This window comes from Staurois parvus, unplaced genomic scaffold (assembly GCF_062004578.1).
Source record: "Staurois parvus isolate SC_StPar_1 unplaced genomic scaffold, SC_StPar_1.0 ptg001045l, whole genome shotgun sequence".
Taxonomy (NCBI): Eukaryota; Metazoa; Chordata; class Amphibia; order Anura; family Ranidae; genus Staurois; species Staurois parvus.
The window spans coordinates 6,223,994-6,245,000 of record NW_028318841.1 but is presented as its reverse complement, the minus strand read 5'-3'; the positions used below and the strand labels follow the sequence as shown (position 1 = coordinate 6,245,000).

At 39.8% G+C, this 21,007-nt stretch overlaps 1 protein-coding gene across 5 annotated transcripts in view; it reads left to right on the top strand.

Annotated features, from left to right (window-relative positions):
* PLS3 (plastin 3) overlaps window positions 1-21,007 on the top strand; it is a 152,284-nt gene that overhangs the window by 107,318 nt on the left and 23,959 nt on the right. For 4 of the 5 annotated variants that reach the window (XM_089657974.1, XM_089657972.1, XM_089657973.1 and 1 more), the window contains exons 5-10: window positions 8,961-9,090; window positions 9,824-9,956; window positions 12,753-12,834; window positions 14,044-14,209; window positions 15,166-15,308; window positions 16,183-16,209. In XM_089657974.1, the coding sequence (XP_089514100.1) occupies window positions 8,961-9,090; window positions 9,824-9,956; window positions 12,753-12,834; window positions 14,044-14,209; window positions 15,166-15,308; window positions 16,183-16,209 (681 nt within the window). The remainder of the gene's footprint in view (window positions 1-8,960; window positions 9,091-9,823; window positions 9,957-12,752; window positions 12,835-14,043; window positions 14,210-15,165; window positions 15,309-16,182; window positions 16,210-21,007) is intronic. The other variant, XM_089657976.1, reaches the window with a different exon arrangement.

Sequence of the window (21,007 nt, the reverse complement as noted above, 5' to 3'; positions counted from 1 at the left end):
GGGTTTTTACTGGTATTTGGGTCTCCATTGAAGAGATTTTCTCTTGCTTTCTGTACGCTATCGTCCAATAGGAGGTAATGGGAAATCTTTCAGAGCAACACACACGTTTTTTTTCTGTTACATAGTCTGGTTGAAAAAAGACAAAAGTCCATCCAGTTCAACCATTAAAAAAAAAAAGTTTTATAATCCTATACCCATAAGTATAGGTTGATCCAGAAGAACGCAAAAAACCCCCCCCAGCAAAGCATGATTCAATTTGCTCCTGCAGGGAAAAAAAATCCTTTCTGATCCCACAAGAGACAATCGGATATTCCCTGGATCAACTTTACCTATAAATGTTAGTATCCAGTTATATTCTGTGTATCTAAGAAATAATCCAGGCCTTTTTTTAAAGCACTCCACAGAGCTGGCCAGAACCAACTCTTGAGGGAGCCTATTCCACATTTTCACAGCTCTCACTGTGAAGAAACCTTTCCGTGGTTTGGAGATTAAATTTCTTTTCCTCCAGACTTAAAGCGTGCCACCTTGTCCTCTGTGATGACCTCAGGGTGAATAGCTCTACACCGAGTTCACTATATGAACCACTGATGTATTTATACATGTTGATGATATCCCCCCTTAATCCTTACAGAGAATAAATTCAGTTCCTCTAATCTTTCTCCAGTTCCCCAATGTTCTTTTTGTGAATTGGTGCCCAAAACTGAACTGCATATTCCAGATGAGGTGTTACTAATTTGTACAGGGGTAATATGATCTCTCTCTCTCTCTCTCTCTCGTCTATACCTCTTTTAATACAAGAGAGGATTTTGATCACTTTAGAAACCGCAGCTTGGCATTGCATGCCATTATTAAGCTTGTGATCTACCAGAACTCCCAGATCCTTCTCCACCATTGATTCCCCCAGTTGTACTCCTCCTAGTATGTATGATGCATGCATATTCTTAGCCCCCAAGTGCATAACTTTACATTTATCAACATTAAACCTCATTTTCCACATAATTGCCCAATTAACAAGACTGAAATGGGGTTTTTAATCCCAGACCCTATATCGTTTATAAATATATTAAAATGTAAGGGTCCCAACACTGATCCTTGGGGTATACCACTGACAACCATAGACCATTCAGAGTATGAATCATTAACCACTTGTAAACATGGAAAGCTCAGCGAGCGCTTAACTGAACCAGCAGCCAATGCACCAAAAAAGGAACCACAAATCCTCTCAATAGACAAATTGAAACAAAGAATAGTGCAGCGCTAAGAATAATAAATATATATATATTAATATTACTGTGACGTAATCTAAAATAGCCAAAAAACCGATGGAATAGCAATCCGCATTAAATGGTATCAATATGTATTACACAAAATGACAAGAAAAAGTCCCATAAATAAATGCAGGATGTGGTCTAACAGATCTATAATTACTAGGTAAAGATTTTGACCCCTTTTTAAATATTGGCACCACATTGGCCTTACGCCAATCCAGTGGTACTATGCCTATCATTAAAGAGTCCATAAAAGTGATAAACTATGGCTTTGAAATGACAGAGCTCAATTCTTTAAGGACCCATGGGTGTATGCCATCCAGTCCAGGTGCTTTATTCACCTTTATTCTGTCTAAATATTTTTGGATCATATCAGTTGTGAGCCAATGTGGATCATCTGGAGCTGTGTCAATACCATCCCATTATGGACAAGAGCTCCCCCATGCTCCTTTGTATACACAGAGCTGAAGAAGGTATTTACAAAATAATCTAGAGTGGGTGACTGGGGACGAAGAGAAGGCAAATTTATTAAAGGGCCTACATGCTCGGGCTGGACCTCTTTACTATTAATATATTTGAAGAATTTTTTGGGGTTGGTCTTGCTATCCTTTGCAATCTGTTGTTCGTTTTCAATTTTTTCTTATTTTCTATAGCTTTTTTTAACTTGGCCGTAAGCCACATAGATTTGATTTTTAGCCTTTTCAACTTGTTGCCCATGGGAATATATTTTGCAGTGTGTTCACATACAGTCTTTTTTGAAGAACTCCCATTTCGGTGTTGTGTTCATTGATGTCAATATTCCCTCCCAGTCTAAGTCTTTGGAGAGCAGCTCTCAGCCTTGGAAAATTAGCTCTTTTAAAATTGAGCGTTTTTATTTTTCCCGTGTGTGCTTGCTGTCTACAGCTAACAATAAATTAAATAATGTTATGGTCACTGCTACCCAGATGTACTTTTATATGGACATTCGTAATAAGCTCTGCATGGTTTGAGATTACCAGGTCCAGGGCATCATTCCTAGTTGGGGCCTCTATGAACTGTACCATAAAATTGTCCTGGAGTAGGTTTAAAATTTTTTGCCTCTTAACTGTTCCTGCAGTACCATTACTACAGTCAATTTCTGGGTAGTTAAAATTCCCCATTATTATCACTGTCCCAGCCCTTGCAGCCTTTCGATCTGTGCAAGGAGCTGAGTCTCCACCTCCTCATTAACACTGGGAGACCTATCACAAACTCCAATGATTACCTGTTGTAGTATGCACCCCCATATGCAGTTCCACCCATAATACTTCAGCCTCATCACACTCTCCATCAACTAGGTCTTCTTTCACACTCTCTGAGATCACTTCTCACATAGAGACAGACACCACCACCTTTCCTATTTACCCTGTCTCTCCAAAAGATAACATAACCAGGAATATTAATGGGCACAGTCATGTGAAGAATGAAGGCAAGATTCAGCAATACCAATTAAATCATAGTTCTCTTCATGCACTAAAGCTTCCAACTCGCCTATTTTGCTTGGCAGACTTCTGGCATTGATGAACACACACTTTAATTCTTTGACACCTTGTTCACACGTATTTTGTAGTAGAGCGGGGAAGGCTAGAGCCCTGTTAGATAGCTTTTGTAATGTACAGCGCTGAGCGAACTATTGCCGCTTTATAAATACTGTATAATAATAATAATATTGCTGTCTGGGTTCCTGTTGTCCCATCTCTTCCTGTCTGATAAATCTATTGTGAACTGTATATATACCTGAGGTTGACTTGGCATTAGTGTTGTAGAATGCCCTGTTTTTGTAGAGCAGGGGTGATCAAACTTTTGAAGAGTGTGGGCTACATAAGTGATTTGTTAACCGGTAATGCCCCCCAAACTGCAAATATAAGCAAGGGTTAGCTACACTTTGCCATAGACTTCTATTATATCTTGCAGGTGTGGTGCATTTTCTGAAAGCGCACTAAAACTCCTGCATTCAAGATTTTGGTGCGCTTTTAGAAAGTGCACCAAACCAACAGGATATAATAGAAGTGTGCTTCCCTAGTTTGAGGTCAAGGGCCACATCAGAGGGCTCCCAGGGCCACAGGTTGGGTACCCCTGTTATGACAGACAGGGCTGTGCTTTGTGGCAGGGCTAATCTCAGGACTGGATGTATAGAAATGCTAATTCTTTGGAAGGTAAAATTATTTTCTTTTGTGTATATTATCTGTGTATTTGGTTACTCAGTGTTTAGCATTAAAGTGTTAAGCTCCATTACTGAACTGGCACACCATTGGTAATTGGTAAGATTTAGGGACTTTTAGTAATTGGTGCATAATAATGATTGCTGAGCAGGCTATTAGGCAAGGTCTATCACTGATTGGGAATGGAGGCTAGAACTCATAGTTCTAGAGCGACTGGAAGGCTTCCATCATTGTTCCTAGTTCCTACTATGACAGTGTTTACAGCTGGTTTTTGATGGAGTGTGAACATATTATATTTATGTTGACACGATCCTTGAGTATTTGACAGACAATACAGTTCTACAGCCAGCTAAACACACAGTACATTCTGAAGTTTACTTTCTGGGTTATAGGTCTCTGCAGGAGATCAATGTGTTGGCCAAGCTGTGTTTGGGCTGGGGCTGGGAAAAAAACATTTTTTTTACACCATTAACTCCTTATGTTATGATTAGCCTGTGTTTTTGTAGTGTAAAGGAAACATCTGGTAGATTTGGAGAAGTACCAGCAAGAAGCCCATCATACCTGCTATGTTCAATTTAATAGCAGCCTGCCACTCTGGTAAAACACCAGATAGGACTGGCAGACATTCACTAGATGTCCACCTGCTTAGTCTGTGAAGGACAGCCTTGACCTTGTCTTCTGAGAAGTCGATGGGTTATTTACGATTCGTTCAGACATTGTCTAACCTTGCTTGACAAACCGAAGGGTAGTCTGAATTGGGAGGGGAATGTTAAAGGAATTCTTTAAAATGTAAAAACCTAGTTAAACCACTCAAAATGTTTCTTTTGCTGTTTCATTCACACTACTGTTGCAGAATAATCCATCTATAGCAGAAGGCTGCACATATTCAGATTGGTGGTACTTGGATGGAATTTGCCAGACTGTTCTAAAATGAATATTATCCTGCCTGCTCATCTCCCAGTGAATCAGCAGTCAATGACTCATTATTAAATGAGCAGTCGGGTTCCGTAGGAAGATAGGAAATAGTGGTAACATGTGACTGCTATGCAGTGTGACCAAGACTAGCAGGATCACAATAGTGGATGAAGAGTTACTAATCCTTTGCCAGGAAAACCACACACACACCCTCTACAAAAAACTCTGCAATGATGCCAAAGGTGGAAACCTTGCTAAATTACTCTGAAGGATAAATTCACATTTTGTAACATATATTACACCCATGTTCACGTTGTAACATATTACTGTAGCACCAGTCCCTGCACCAAAGCCCCATCCCCCATTGTAACAGCAAGCGATGGATCTTCTACTCCCAATAGCGGTCACAATTTTAAAAAAAAACTCATCAATGCGGGGCTCCTCCCACCTGCCTGTGTCATTCATTTAAAGAGTTCTGTGAATGGGAAACTAAAAGTACCGACCGCCTTTGTGGCTGTCGTTCTTTTAGTTCTCAGTGAACTACCAGAGTGCTCTGGTAGTTCATTGATTCTTCCTGTCAGTGTGAAGCTGCCTGTGTGTATGGTGTATGGACTGATAGTCTGTAGCAGTCCTGCATGGCAAATGCAGTGCAATGCTTCCCAGGCTTCTGCAAAAAAAGGTAAATGCACCTACCAAACATTTTGCATTTATTATGCATTTTATTTATTTTCTTTTTAAGGCCCATTCAGACTATGCATTGCATTAATTAGGCACACTGTGTTAAGGCAGCCACATTTGATAATGCTAGCAGTGTGCTTTAACACCCCCAAATAATTTGTGCATACTTTAACTTGGGTCCCCACAATGCATGCAGTTTGATGGTTGCCCCTGTGTAGTTCTTTGTGATGGCCTTCAAAATAAGTGGCGCAGAGACACACTGCATCACTGTGCATGTGTTGCCATGCTTTGTGACAAAATGCATTCATCCTTTGCATATTAATGTGTTACAATAACAGGACTATCTGAATGTAATGTTAATCTGAGTTCTGTGCTATTCACTGTAAAGATTTTTTACATTCATTTTGTGGGTCTTTCCGTAACTCGAAGCTAGAAATTGAAAAACTATAAGCATACACTCTGACCATACATGGGAGTATTGGTAATCATCAACTTGTTCTTGCCCCTTCGAGGAGGAGATCTAGAGAAAGATAATACATATTTATTTCAAGTTCAACGCATTAGCCATTAGCAACGTATCTGAGCTTTTTACTACTGGAATTTTATTCCAGTCAGTGCAGTGGGAAAGGAAGTATCTACAACTCAGGTCCTCCAGTGGTAATAAAACCCCAGAAAGTGTTTTCTAATATTCAATTGGCACCGCTGCCTATTAAAATGTATTTACATACAAGAATGTAGTTTATAATTTTAAAAGTAGTCTGGATACTGTACATGCAGGCACAGGAGTGGCGCCATTCATTTTGAATATGCCTCTCTGCTTCAAAAATGTGCCAAAGAAGCTCATGTACCAAATAAATAAATAATGTAAGAAATAATGGCATCACAAGCACGTTGCACATTTTGCTGGTATTCTGGAATCACAGAATCGTGCGATTCTGCCCCTCGTTTCCAGTACACACAGGTGTGAATGGGGCCTAATAGATGTAGGAATGGAAAATTGAAAATTGTGTTGACAAGGAGTACATCATACTTGCTGTTTTCCAGACATTTACCATTCTACCTGAATTCTGTTTTTCAGTCTGGTGATCTGAGAACTCTTGCCTGTGTTGCTGCAGGGGTATTCCCAAATGTACTCACTGAATTCTCCTTGATTTCCTTCACTTTTCGAAAAACAAAAATTTTCACACAGGTGCCTATTGGATTCAACAGTACAAAAAGTCACATACAGCTTTCCCCTTATGCTGCCTTCTCTCTCTGGTGCATGTATAAACAGCACTCTTCCAAGATGTGTATGATACTAGGAAAAGATATTCCAGCAGTCATGTAGCTCCTCTAAAAGTCTATTATGTAAGCACTAAAACACACATCGCAACCCTGTGATGTTTTTAGCCAGTCATGACCATGAATCATAGTATGGGTTTGACTTTACATTGGTATCCAGCAGAGGTCTTTCTTTTTTTTAGAGAATAGATGCTGAAAGAACTGTTAGATACCATATGGGGTAATCTCTGGATTCTCAGTGTAGTAGATTACAAAGAACCTTTCTTACAATACTGAGTGAAGGAGCTGCTTTTAGCACAATTGCAGTGTTTGCTGGATAGCAGTTAGAGATTGCTGATTGGTTTCACTTATTGCCTGGGATTACTTGTAAGTACATTTAGTGCTCACCCAGGTTCTCTTAACACTTTCTACCTAAAAGTAAAGATTGCTCTTCTCTAAAACAGAACCAACTGAGAATAAAGTGCGGCATGTTTTATAGGGCGCAGGAGGGTGTGTATGTGGAATATATAAACTCATACAAAGGTAGAAAAGGCTTTGAACAAACTGATAAATACATCAGCTGCTTAATAGAATCGTCTGCCATGGGGCTTTGGGGTTATAAAGATTAATGTCATCTGGTGAGCAGAAGGCTGCTGAACAGATGCTTTCAGTATATGGTTATCACAACTAAGCTCCATTTCTGTTCAGCTTGATCACCCTGTGTTCTGTTGCAACAAATTTTACATCTGTCATTTTTTTTTTTTTTTTTTGACCGTTGTCAACAGAACAGGTGCCCCAAGTTGGAAGATTTTTTTTTCCCCTTTATTCAAGTTTTGATTATAAATATTGCAATTTTGGATTTCCCATCACTTTTTGTCCTACTAGCAATGTTTACAAAGACAAAGGTGCATTTCCCCATTAAGGACAGATACAGCAGTACAAACATCACAGGGGCTGTAATGGTTCCCTTTCCTATAGTTTTAAAATTAGTATCATTGCACATGCATAAACAGTAATATAATCATTTTGAAATCGCTAAATGACCCTTAAAAGGAACCTTTAGTGTGGGGAAAAAAAGGGGTTTGCCACTGCTGACCTCTCCTTGTGAAAATAATTGTTCGGGTATCTTGCTGATTTTATTGCCTTTACAACCTTCAAAATCTCTGACCCAAAACAAGCATGTGAAGTTCTTCCTTCACAGGCTGCATGTTTGCTCTGGGTTAATCACAACTGAAGGTGTTAACTGTGAGAGAAACTGTAGTTAGCATGTTAGCATTGGCAGGCTCCATATTTTCCTTTTGCTCAAATGCCATTTGTATGGGTACCTTTAAACCAGTGGTGGCAAACTTATTTGATATAGGGGGCCTAATATACAGCCTCTGACAAAGAGCTGCATAGGATATTTAGTGAATATAATTCAATACGGAGTGGCCTGAGGCTGCAGACAGGCTTCAGGGAGTGACCCCTGGGCTCACTTTTTGTATTAGTGCTTTAGACACTCAGTCCACTAACTTTCAATGGTAGAGAGAGTAGCATTTAGTGATGCACCATTCTATCGGCCACCAAACATTATCGGCCAAAAATAAGGTTATCTGTGTTTTGCCAATTAGAAAAAAAAAAAGGGGGCAAATGATGAATAACTTCAATGCAAAAACTTTCCCATGACTTCAATGCAAAATCATGTCCCACTGACTCTAATGCAAAATACCCCATGTTGATTTCAGTGCAAACTCGCCCCCCTCTTGACTCCGGTGCAAACTCGCCCCCCCTCTTGACTCCGGTGCAAACTCGTCCCCCCTCTTGACTCCGGTGCAAACTCGTCCCCCCTCTTGACTCCGGTGCAAACTCGCCCCCCCTCTTGACTCCGGTGCAAAATCGCCCCCCCTCTTGACTCCGGTGCAAAATCGCCCCCCCTCTTGACTCCGGTGCAAAATCGCCGCCCCTCTTGACTCCGGCGCAAAATCGCCCCCCCTATTGACTCCGGTGCAAAATTTTCTCCTCATTTCTGTCCCAAAAGCACAAAAAAGGTGAGTGGAAATCTTTTTGAAACAAGGAAATGTCCTCTTACAGTTATCACCGAAACAGGCCTCCCTATTTATAGATTTCCTCTCAGCTATTGTTTTGGTGACAACTATAAAATTTATCAGTAGTCACCAGAACAAATAGGGTCAATTTTTCAAGCAAGAGCACATACAGCAAAAAAAAAAGAGGGGGTCTCATCCTTTCTTTGCCATATACTAGTAAAAACTTATTTTTGTAGTTTTGGATAGAGTAATTACAGTAACCCATAGCAACCAGTGAAAAAACCCCCAAAAAACACTTAAGGGTTGATATGGGTTCGCACATTTCCATTGCTGTTAAAAATAATAATAAAACGGGTTAAAAATTGGACTGGAGTGGGTTACATTATCCAGGACAGAAGTGTTATTAATGTTAACAATAGAGACATTAAATTTCATCAGAATAGCTTTATTTTTCCATGCGCTAAAGTAAGAAGCAGGTTATGGTCCAGTAGAGATTTCCTTGGTGGGCACAAATGCAGATTTTAAATTAGATTAACAGTCATGGCCTGACCAGATGGAAATGAAATGCTGGATAGTACACGTGTCTTTTCCAATTTAAACTTTGGGTTTAGATAATTTTTCTGTTTTCTTTGCAGCTTGTACAAGAACTGAAGAGCAGCGACATTGCCAAAACATTCCGGAAAGCAATCAACCGCAAAGAGGGAATTTGTGCAATTGGAGGAACCTCAGAGTTGTCTAGTGAGGGGACACAACACTCTTATTCTGGTAAGATAGCACAACAGAAAAGCCTGATGGGCAACTGGAAGGTTTCCATACTGGCGTTGAGATTCACCAGCACTTTGCAGTCGAATTCGCCACTGCTTCAAAGACTTCAAAGAAACCATGGGCATCCCCCCCCATTTATACTTACCTAGGTGGATGCAGCATTGGTCTGATGCTGCATCTGTCCCCCACCGGCTCACAGTATGAGAACTATGCAATCACATGACTGCCATCCGTCCTGCCCCCCTCTCCTGCACTCACTGTGTTGTGGAGGGGCTAGCGGCTAGCTCCAGACTCTCAGCAGCTCACTGAGAGGTTGAGCCAGGTGCCGCTTCAGACTCTGGGGTGGATCCCGACTTTAAAGTCAGGATTTTTCTCCAGCCTGGACTGGCTGATAGCGGGCTTTAGCCAAAAAGCTTTAGCTGTACTTCTCATTTTAAAGCCCAAATGTGTTTTTTTTTTTTTTTTTTTTTTTTTTTTAATTTTGTTTTAAATCCTCCCAAAATACTTTCCTCCTAAGAGTGGAAATATGCTGCCTCTTCTCCCACTCCATTGCTTTATGCTGGTAAAGCTGGTGCTGGCAGCCCTCCATTTGCAGGGGAAGTTAAGTGATGATTTAGTGGTTTCAGTGATATTACACATTAAAACAAAGTATATTGTTTTAATGTGTAATAAGATTGAAGATCTTGTTTTGGGTGTTGTCTGTCGTTCATACAAGTTTTGTGGTCTATTTTAGAGGAGGAAAAATATGCCTTTGTCAACTGGATAAATAAAGCCTTAGAAAATGACCCAGACTGCAAACATGTCCTTCCCATGAATCCAAACACCAACGACCTTTTCCGGGCACTTGGAGATGGCATTGTGCTTTGGTGAGTACTGAAGAGCCTGGCCTTTGTATATACCAAAAAGCAGCTTGATGTTGGCAGTGCAGCTTGCCGTAGAAAATTTGTTGTCCTTTTTCATATTCTAATATTTACTGCAGAAGTTCCCTTGTGTTAAATGACTGAAACATATGTAGCAGTAAATATTGAGTGTACTTTACTATAAATGTGTATCTGGGAAAAGCTAATCTATTTACTGTTTCTTAAATAGTGGCAGATTCTATAGTGAAGCCATCATGCGTCTTTTTTTAATCAGGCCCCATTAATACATATTAGTCTCACATATATATACTTTCAGCATGAAAGCAATTCTTACCACTGTAAGAACCACAATCTCAGTACTGATGTTATGAGGAGTTTGGCAGAGCTGGCATGTTATTTTTGAGAACTGTGCTAACTGGTACATCTTCTTTGGGGAGCTACATTTTCCATCAGTCCACTCATTACGGCAGAGTCACAGCAGGCAGGGCATAGGTGTGCCCAGCAAGAGCAAAGTGGAAAGGGCCTAGGCAATGTCCTATGCAGTGACTGGCAAGCTAGGGCTTAGTGAGTAATGATCACCATTATTCCAGACATGGCCCCTGCTGGAAGCTTATCAAGCCCTCAGATGCCAGGATCTAAAGACATTACTGACATTGCTTGCCACAGTTAGAAAAACGAACAAAGACCTGATTACCAACTGATAAAACTGTATTACATATATTTTAATTCCTAGATTGTAAGCTCGAAAGAGCAATGCCCTCAAACCCCTCGTGTGTCGCATTGTATTGGTATTGTTCTGTCACATGTTCTGTCCCCCTTTGTAATGTACAGCGCTGAGCGAACTATTGGCGCTTTATAAATACTGTATAATAATAATAATAATAATGTTGGGGTAGGGGAAGGAGTCCCTGCTGTCAGAATACAATAGAGCAGCGGGGGCAATTCCTGCATCCACATATCTTCTACTCCTGAAGGAAGTATAGTTGCAGTGAACAGATGCATATGACTTAAGAGCTGGGTGTTAACTGAGGGCTTCTGTTATGAATTTTAGATCAGACATGTTCCTGTAGGGTGTAAGAAATATTTTCAGTCACATCAATTCAGCTGGCATGGCCCAAAAAGCAGGCTAAAAAGTTATTTAGGACAGCGCATCAGGATTACATTTAGGAAGCATTTTAGGGAACGAAGTGATGGTAGTTGCCATATTTATCAAGACAGGTTCATTTCAAGGTAAAAAACAAGATCTCCCAGTACACTTACCAGCCAGTCTGCAAAATAACCAAATTGATGTCTAACAATGCACATTAAAAACAAAGGGTTTTGTTTGCACACATTTGCAAATATATGGTTAAGCCACAGTGCCCACGTCAAGGCTTCACTGTATACTGCAGTCCTGGCTCTCATTTTTAGAGGCGCCCAAGTCTGAGCACATATAGCGATGGGTAAGTTAAGGTCAGGTGTGCCTGGAGGGAGCCCACACCTTAAAGGCCTTTGCATTAAGGTGCACAGGGAAAGGCAACACACACAACGAACCAAAGATTTCCAAGCACACTTACCTGCCAGCCTGCATTTTTATACAAATATAGTGCATTTTATAGTACATTTAGAGGGCATTTTCAGCAAATATTTCTGCATTACTGTAGACTTTTTCCTTTTTAGTAATTTTTGATGGAGTATTTAGTTTTTTACACATGATTGCTTCATATTTGTGTTTCATTAAATATAGAGATTGGTAGATGAACCACCAGAGAGCTGTGTACATGATTCTGCTTCAGTTATCCTTCCTGATTAACAACTGTTGAGATTTCAGCCACATAGTGATTGAACTGTTGTCAGTCAATTTGTGGACTCGCATTATAAGAGAGAGCAGCTAAACCAAATATGGCTTCCTCTGTGTACATTACAAATTCTTCAGTAGAAACCTTTTAACATGCACACATTGATAACTCTCATCAGGCTGATATTTTACAGTTATTTATATAAGAAGGCTGATACATGAACAGACTATAAAACCCCAATTCCAAAAAAGTTTGAACAATTTCAGCATAATATTCCTCAACGTAAAGTTGCAAAGACTTTAAATATATTATCTACAGTACATAATATAACTGGGACCTTGTCCACACAGATTTCTCCAGACTCTCTGAATCTTTTTATGATCTTATGTACTGTAGATGCTGATATATTTAAGTGTTTGCAATTTTACGTTGAACATTATCCTGAAATTATTCAACAATTTTTAGATGCAGCTTTTCACAGATTGATGAATCTCTGCCCATCTTTACTTCTGACACACCCTGACTTTCTAAGATGCGCTTTTCATTCATATTACTGACCTGTTGCCAAATAACCTAATTGCAAAATGTTCTTCTAGCTCTTCCTTGTTAGTACCACTAATTTTGCCAGCTTTTTGTTGCCCTGTCCCAACTTTTTTTGAGACGTGTTGCTGCCATCAGTTTCAAAATTACTTTTTTTTTTTTTTTTTAATGGGACATTTTCCCAGTTTTATAATTTGATTTTTTTTTCTGTTGTGAACAAAATATAGATGTGAGATTTGCAAATCATTGCATTCTATTTTTATGCAGATGTTACACAGCATCCCAACTTTTTTTGGGGATTGGAGTTGTGCATTATGCTCTACTATGCCTCTTAGAGATTAGAACATATGTATGTATTTATTTGAATTATCATAGCCTAGCCACAGTTGCACTTAGCAGCCTAGAAACTTAGCTGTATTTCATGGCTATCGTTTAATGTGAACTGTCAAAGCTTCATTTGAATATTACCTTTCCTTTTTTCCAGTAAAATGGTTAACTTGTCTGTACCTGACACTATTGATGAAAGAGCAATTAACAAGAAGAAACTAACTGCTTTCACCATCCAGGTGAGTCACTAAGCAGGATTAGCTTTTACTGCAGAAGTCTCAGAATTTTGAATTTAAACATCAAATTGAGATTGGCGTCACTACGCAAATAATCACACAGAAATTCAGAGACTTTCTAAGTTCTAGTTGTGTACAGCAGTCAGCACATTTGGTTTTGACTTGGAGTCATTGATCATTTAAATTAAGCAGAATCAAATATTTAAAAAAAGGGAAAGGAAACATAAGGGTTGATTTACTGAAGGCAAATAAACTGTGCAATCTGCCAAATGCAGTTGCTGCAAAGCTTCATAAATGAGGTAAAGTCTATCCAATCAAATGCAAGGAAAATAAAACCACATTTTTGCTTGTACATGATTGGATGATGGAAGTCAGCAGAGCTTCTGCTTGTTTACGAAGCTCTGGAGCAACTGCACTTTGAAAAGTGCTCAGTCTGTGTCTTTAATCAATCCCATAGTGCTTGAAGAGGGGAAAGGAAACATTGCATTTTGGCCCATCTTTGTACTGACAGAGGTAGTTCTGTGCTCAATTATGGGGGAATTGGATAAGCTTCTCTGAGGAAAAAAAAATGCCTATGGCCATTTGACATGTTTTATGCAGAGTGAGGGAAAATCCCATGTTAAACAGTTGTCGCTAGAGCACAGATCCCTATTGGAAGATTCCCCTACCTTCTGTACTGTTTAAAACTGTTCTCACCTTCTGGCCGGCTGACCATGGTCACCAGGGCAAATTGAGTGGTAGATCATGGCAATAAAATTGCAGCAGTACTTCTAACCCTTCCTCGCACTATCCAAAGCTGTAAAACAATCTTTTGAGTATAAATACAGGGGTATACAGTACATATTAAGAGGCTAAGATTAAGGGCAGTTTGGGTTAATTGTTAGTGTAGTTTTAAGGGTTAAGCTTCAGGGTTAGGTTAGTTTTGTGTTGGTACCAGGTGTCCCAAGTTGTAAATGTTGTTTTCCATTTCGAAGTGACTACAAAAACTTTTAGTACTTGCGCACCTGTACTTCCATGTCTATACTGTTGGACTAAATATCCATGACATTGCTTCTTTTCATTTGATATATTCATTTTTCTTCTACATTAATTTGAACTGAAAATGGTTCAGTCTTGAGATACTGTATGTGCTTTTTTCCATCCCCTGCATTTTTTAATTGTTTAAACATAGATGTTATTTCACACCACACTCGTAATCTGTTCTCTCTGCAGGAAAATTTGAACTTGGCATTGAACTCTGCTTCTGCCATTGGATGTCATGTGGTTAATATTGGAGCAGAAGACTTGAAGGCTGGAAAGCCTCACCTGGTCCTGGGACTCCTGTGGCAGATTATTAAAATCGGTTTGTTTGCTGACATTGAGATCAGCAGAAATGAAGGTAAATTATCGCTAATGGTTTAGCCCACAAATTACTACTTGTTCTTGGGAAAGAGATACACTTAAAGTGGTTCTAAAGTCAAAAGTTTTTTTTTTTTTTTACCATAATGCATTTTATGCATTAACGTGAAGAAAAGCTTTCAGTAGATGTTCCTCTTCCCACCTACCTAAATACATATCTGAGTCCTCTATTGATCCAGTGTTGCCCTTTTTCTTTGGTCTCATAGGGCAGATCGATAGCAGTGGGAGCCGTTGGCTCCTGCTGCTGTCAGTCTATGCCAATGAGGAGGGAGCTGTGCTGTTTGTGAAGAGGAGGCTCGGGGCAAGTAGAACATATTTATTAGCTTAGTTTAAAAAAAAAAAAAAAAAAAAAAAGTTTACACTGCTTTAAGCTGGTCATAGATGACCTTTATTTTTTTTTTTTTTTGGTCAGCCAGTGTGCTGAATGAAAAAACAAACGGATTCCTCCATCCACCTTGTTTGCAAATCATCCCTGCTGGGACATTGACCAGACTCTCTGCATCAGAAAACACTGATCTGCAGCTGCAGCAGTTGATTGAGAATAATTTTCCAACATCCTTGTTCTAATAATCGACTTCTGTTGAACAGAGACGGCCAGACATGGATTGAAATTTGGCTCATCCCTGCTGACCTGGCTGAATTTTGATCCCTCTATGACCAGCATTATTTTTATTTTATTTTTTATAGTATCTATTTATAGCAGTAATATTTAAACAATTTAAATGGTAACTATACCTTGATGCAATTGAATAATTACCTTTTTAAGATGAATAACTTATAAAGCATTCGGTATAACTTTAATAACCAATTTTGCCTAGTAGAGTTGGCGAGAAAGAACTTGCCATATAGAAATTAAATGTATGTGTTTTGTATTAAAGAAAAAAAAAAAGTTTACTAGGTTTACCATGCAGCTGATTTCTGTTTTATCCACTCCAGCCTTGGCTGCCTTGCTTCGTGATGGAGAGACTTTGGAGGATCTGATGAAACTGTCCCCTGAAGAGTTGCTGTTGAGATGGGCCAACTTCCATCTGGAGAATGCTGGCTGGCAGAAGATCAATAACTTTAGCTCAGACATTAAGGTACTCATGTGGTACAAAGCCGAATATTGCACACCAGCACAACCAGAGGGATTAGGTCTTATTAATTATGCATGTTGTGTCTTTTTGTCTCTTTTGGAAAAGGCAGACTTTACATTAAATACATTGTGTGGACATCAATTTTATTTGAGTGATACTGTGTGTTGTTTCCAAGCTTCATGTATTTTTCATTTCCTTGTCTTCAGGACTATAACCTACATTTGTTCTTGACACGATCATACAATGCTGCTATAAATATGAGTATACCATTATTGCAGAAGGAGAATGTTCCCTCCTCCCTCCCCAGTTAAAGTTGGGGTTGGAATCTACCTGTCACACCATTTTAATGTAAAAGGGTCCTTACACTGGCAGCTATATTAATATAATGTATGATGATATTCCCATGGTCAACATCAATAGCCAAGTGCAATGCTTCATTAATACTACATTCAGTTTAGTACATAACAAAATAACATAGATTGTTAGCTTGAATGAAATGTCACCTGTTTACAGTGATGTAAATAAAATAAACATACCCAACAACTTAACCAAAAAAAAAGAAAAAAATCTTTTTGACCCCATTAATCAGCTTAATAAAAAAGGGTTGAAAGGGTAATTCAAAGTGCATCTTCCCCATACCATTGTGGAGATATTGGTAATTATATTCCTGTGAAGAATCTGCTAATGTGCCATTAGCATCATACTGTATAGCATATATTCATCATGTGTTACTCTATATTCCTCTTAAAGTGTGCATACATGTCCACAGTGACTGGTGCGCAGTCTGTTTTATGTAACTAATTTAATCTGTCTTTCTCCTCTAATGCATCAAATGGATTCTTGCCGCTCTCTCTTCTGCTCCTCCTCCTCTCTGCAGCTAACTGACTTTGGTAACTCTGTTAAGGTATATAATGAACTGACTAATGAAAGGAAGCCTTGGTTTTATTTATACTAAACTGAGTTTTTATATTGAAGGCTGTAGTACAAATTGAAATTTAATTGCTCAATGGGTTATGATTGCCAAAAATGTAACAAGTATTTACATTTGATTTTTATTGTTTTGAGACTCTATAGGATAAGGTAGTGATGTATATGGCTGTGGGATTTATTATAATGTGGACCTGGGGCTCACTAAAGGTCACCACATATTATTTGATTGTACAAACTCTGAACAGTTTAAGATTTACCAAATCCTAATATTTTTATGTGTGCCCGTCCCAATTATACAGTCAACCGGTATCCTATGAGGCAGGCAATTCCACTACATACAGTGGGTCAAAAAAGTATTTTAGTCAGCCACCAATTGTGCAAGTTCTCCCACTTAAAAAGATGAGAGGCCTGTAATTTGCATCATAGGTAGACCTCAACTATGAGAGACAAAAATGAGAAAACAAATCCAGATAATCACATTGGCTGATTTGGAAAGAATTTATTTGAAAATAAGTATTTGGTCACCTACAAACAAACAAGATTTCTGGCTCCTACAGACCTGTACCTTCTTCTTTAAGAGGCTCCTCTGTCCTGCACTCATTACCTGTATCAATGGCACCTGTTTGAACTTGTTATCAGTATAAAAGACACCTGTCCACAACCTCAAACAGTCACACTCCAAACTCCACTATGGTGAAGACCAAAGATCTGTCGAAGGACACCAGAAACAAAATTGTAGACCTGCACCAGATTGGGAAGACTGAATGTGCAATAGGCAAGCAGCTTGGTGTGAACAAATCAACTGTGGGAGCAATAATTAGAAACTGGAAGACATACAAGACCACTGATTATCTCCCTCGATCTGGGGCTCCATGCAAGATCTCACCCCGTGGGGTCAAAATGATCACAAGAACAGTGAGCAAAAATCCCAGGACCACAAGGGGGGACCAAGTGATCACCTGCAGAGAGCTGGGACCAACGTAGCAAAGGATACCATCAATAACACACTACGCCGCCAGGGACTCAGATCCTGCAGTGCCAGACGTGTCCCCCTACTTAAACCAGTACATGTCCGGGCCCATCTGAAGTTTGCTAGAGAGCATTTGGATGATCCAGAAGAGGATTGGGAGAATGTCATATGGTCAGATGAAACCAAAATAGAACTGTTTGGTAGAAACACAACTCGTTGTGTTTGGAGGAGAGAGACTGCTGAGTTGCATCCAAAGAACACCATACCTACTGTGAAGCATGGGGATGGCAACATCATGCTTTGGGTCTGTTTCTCCGCAAAGGGACCAAGACGACTGATCCATGTACAGGACAGAATGAATGGGGCCATGTATCGTGAGATTTTGAGTGCAAACCTCCCATCAGCAAGGGCATTGATGATGAAACGTGGCTGGGTCTTCCAACATGACAATGATCCCAAACATACCGCTCGGGCAACGGAGTGTCTTCGTAAGAAGCATTTCAAGGTCCTGGAGTGGCCTAGCCAGTCTAGAGATCTCAACCCCATAGAAAACCTTTGGAGGGAGTTGAAAGCCTGTGTTGCCCAGCGACAGCCCCAAAACATCACTGCTCTAGAGGAGATCTGCATGGAGGAATGGGCCAACATACCAGCAACAGTGTGCGCCAACCTTGTGAAGACTTACAGGAAACGTTTGACCTCTGTCATTGCCAACAAGGGATATATAACAAAGTATTGAGATGAACTTTTGATATTGACCAAATACTTATTTTCCACCATAATTTGCAAATAAATTCTTTCCAAATCAGCCAATGTGATTGTCTGGATTCTTTTTCTCATTTTGTCTCTCATAGTTGAGGTCTACCTATGATGCCAATTACAGGCCTCTCTCATCTTTTTAAGTGGGAGAACTTGCACAATTGGTGGCTGACTAAATACTTTTTTGCCCCACTGTAATTGGAAAATTTACAGGAGAATGTATAGTCAGATTGCAACATGTGGTGAACTTAAGGTACATGAGTGTATGTTGGAGGAGCTGTACAATGTTTTTATGACCCTTTTACATCTTTGCATATATCATGTGTGTTGCATTAAGGGAGATTATTTATTTGCGTGGGGTTCCATATGCACAAAACATGCCAAAAATATTCACAGTAGTGCTTTCTGGTAAGCCTAAATGCTGGTGGGTTGGAAAAGGTGTGTTGGAGTGTCATATGCAATGAATGGCATTGCAGCACACCTATGCACATAACATGCATTGCCACATGTCGTGGTAATAGGATTTAAGCCCACTATTACAGCACTGCTCAGCATCATGCTCTGTAAACTAAGCAGGTCATGTTTTCAGGTTTTTTCTAATGCTGGCCAAAGACTGTGAGATTTTCTTTCCTGCAACGGGTGTCAGTGTTGGGGAAATCCTTCCGGGAGAGCCATTGTGTTCTGGCTGAGGGAGCCATTGTTGCAGGGAGACCACAGTGATTGCTGCTAGCAGTTATAATAGCCTCTAGCAATAATCACATGGAAAACCCGACAAGCTGGTTGTACCCAAGTTGATTGATTAACTTGGGTACATTCTGCCTGCTCATACATGGTGCAAATCTCGTCCAGTCCCTGCTGAACCAGCCAAGATTCAAAATGTGGCCGACTTTAGTACAAGCTACTGTGATAATCACTGGCCTAGATGATTCAATCTCTTATGCTAGGTGAAGGAGACCCTTAAAAAATGATCTGTTTGGGAGGTGGGGCTCCAGGAACTGAAGGCAGTGTTTTACCAGCAGGGTAGGAAAAAAAAAAGACCCCATCCACACACTCTATGTGGTTGGAGACATCCTTCCCACTGAGTTACTGTATTCTAACAGCGAGGAGATTTCCATGCCGCATACACTGATCAGTATAGCTGATCAACAACCAGCCTGCCCATACATGGATCAAAATTCATCCAGTCCTTGCTGAACCAGCTGAAATATGATCCATGTATGACTACCTTAAGGATGGGCATAAATAAGCATTTTGATGTGGTTAATGGATAAGTTCACTTTTTGGACAAAAATGATAATTGCACATTTTTTTTGCAGGTAAAAAATTTACATTTATTATTTTTGTTCAAAGGAGTCTCTAAAGCATTGCACCAGTGATCAGTAGATCGCTGATGCCATGCAATTCTCCTGCAGACCTGTCAGAATATCTGCTTGCTGCTCCACAATCCCGTGGAAGTTCATGGAAAACCACAAGCCCACAGCCACCAAGGCTGTCGGGACTTGTAGGCACTCATTCACAGAACACTGTGAGGGACGTGGCCACGTGGATGGAGCCATGCACGGCCGTGCTGTTTTGAAATCTTACAGTATGGGGAAACTTCTCCCCGTACTATCTGTCGGGGGGGGGAGGGGTTGTGGCGGGCGCTATGGGAACATGTTACATTATCCTTTCATGATTGATGGTGACAGTGTTTTTCAGCACATTCTGTGGTCATGATGCAGTAGGTGCACATTGGAAGGAACAGCCATGTAATAATCACATCTTGGAAATATTCTAAAACTTCCCAGGCACGCCGCAATCCTAGAAATGTTCATTGCTACTTCATTATTGTAGAGGATATCTAGGATTCATGCATTATGTAATGCTGAATGTGTTTTTGCATATTGGTGAATGTGTGAAGCCAGTTAAAAGGATACCTAAACTCAAAAATGTATTTTGTTGCAGCTTACCAGTCCTTCAGATGTAATGTCTGTAATAATTTTCATTTTTCAGGCTAATTACAATTCCAGCAAGTGCAGAAAATACATGTCAATCTTGCCAGAAATGCAGTGTCCTTGTCCTGTGAGCTGAAATGAAAGCAAACGCATCCTTACCTTTAGGGTCCATGCACACTGGGCATAAAAAATGCTGCTTATACAGGCATTTGGGTTTTTTTTTTCTTCAACCTGTTGAAGCAGCTCTATAGTAGCCTATGGGTTCATGCACATTAGGCAGTTTAGAGGCAGAAAAAAACTCTTCAGAATCATGCTTTTGAGAGAAGTTTTAGGGCAGGGAAAATTCTTAACACTTATAAATGGGACATTTAGGATTGTTCAGAGTTTTCATGTGTAAATTGAAAAATGAGCAGAGAGGAATGTTTTTAAAAAAAAAAAAAAAAAAAAAACGCTTTTAAAAGCAAATGCCTATAAATGCTCATAAACTCTTCTACAATACAAGCCACTAGGAACATTTTTTTTTTCCTGCAGCTTCTTTTGCCAGAGGTTTTGGCATTTCCCCCATCATACCCCCACCCCCCTTATTTGCCCCTAGTGTGCATGGAGCCTTACTCTGTAAAATACTAATTCCATCACTGTTATGTACTGGAGATAAAGAAAGGAAGACATGTTGGAATTCCAGCCTGGGTGATAGCCGTGTATACAGCAGTACAGAGAGAGTGAGCATTGTCAACCAGGGACAGTAAGTTTTGTTTGCAGAATTACTAGGTGAAAAGAAAGGTCAAAAGCCTTAAAAGAAAACAAATGGAGTTGCTACATCCAAGGACTGGTAATCTGCAAAATGTTACAATTTTGTTTATGGGTTTAAATATGCTTTAAGATATCCATTACCTCCAACTTGACTAATGCTCTTCAGTTCATTGTCAGCAAGATTAATACGTCCTCTGTTCTCCTTATTACATTAAAGCTTAAGCATCAGTGGTGTAATCGGGCCAGAATGAAGCTCTGCTACTTGATGGCTGCAAGGGTGTAGCCGGATGAATCACTTAAGTACTAAAGACAACACATTTTGTTGAACCAGACACTATTCTTACTCTTTGTGTGCACATTGG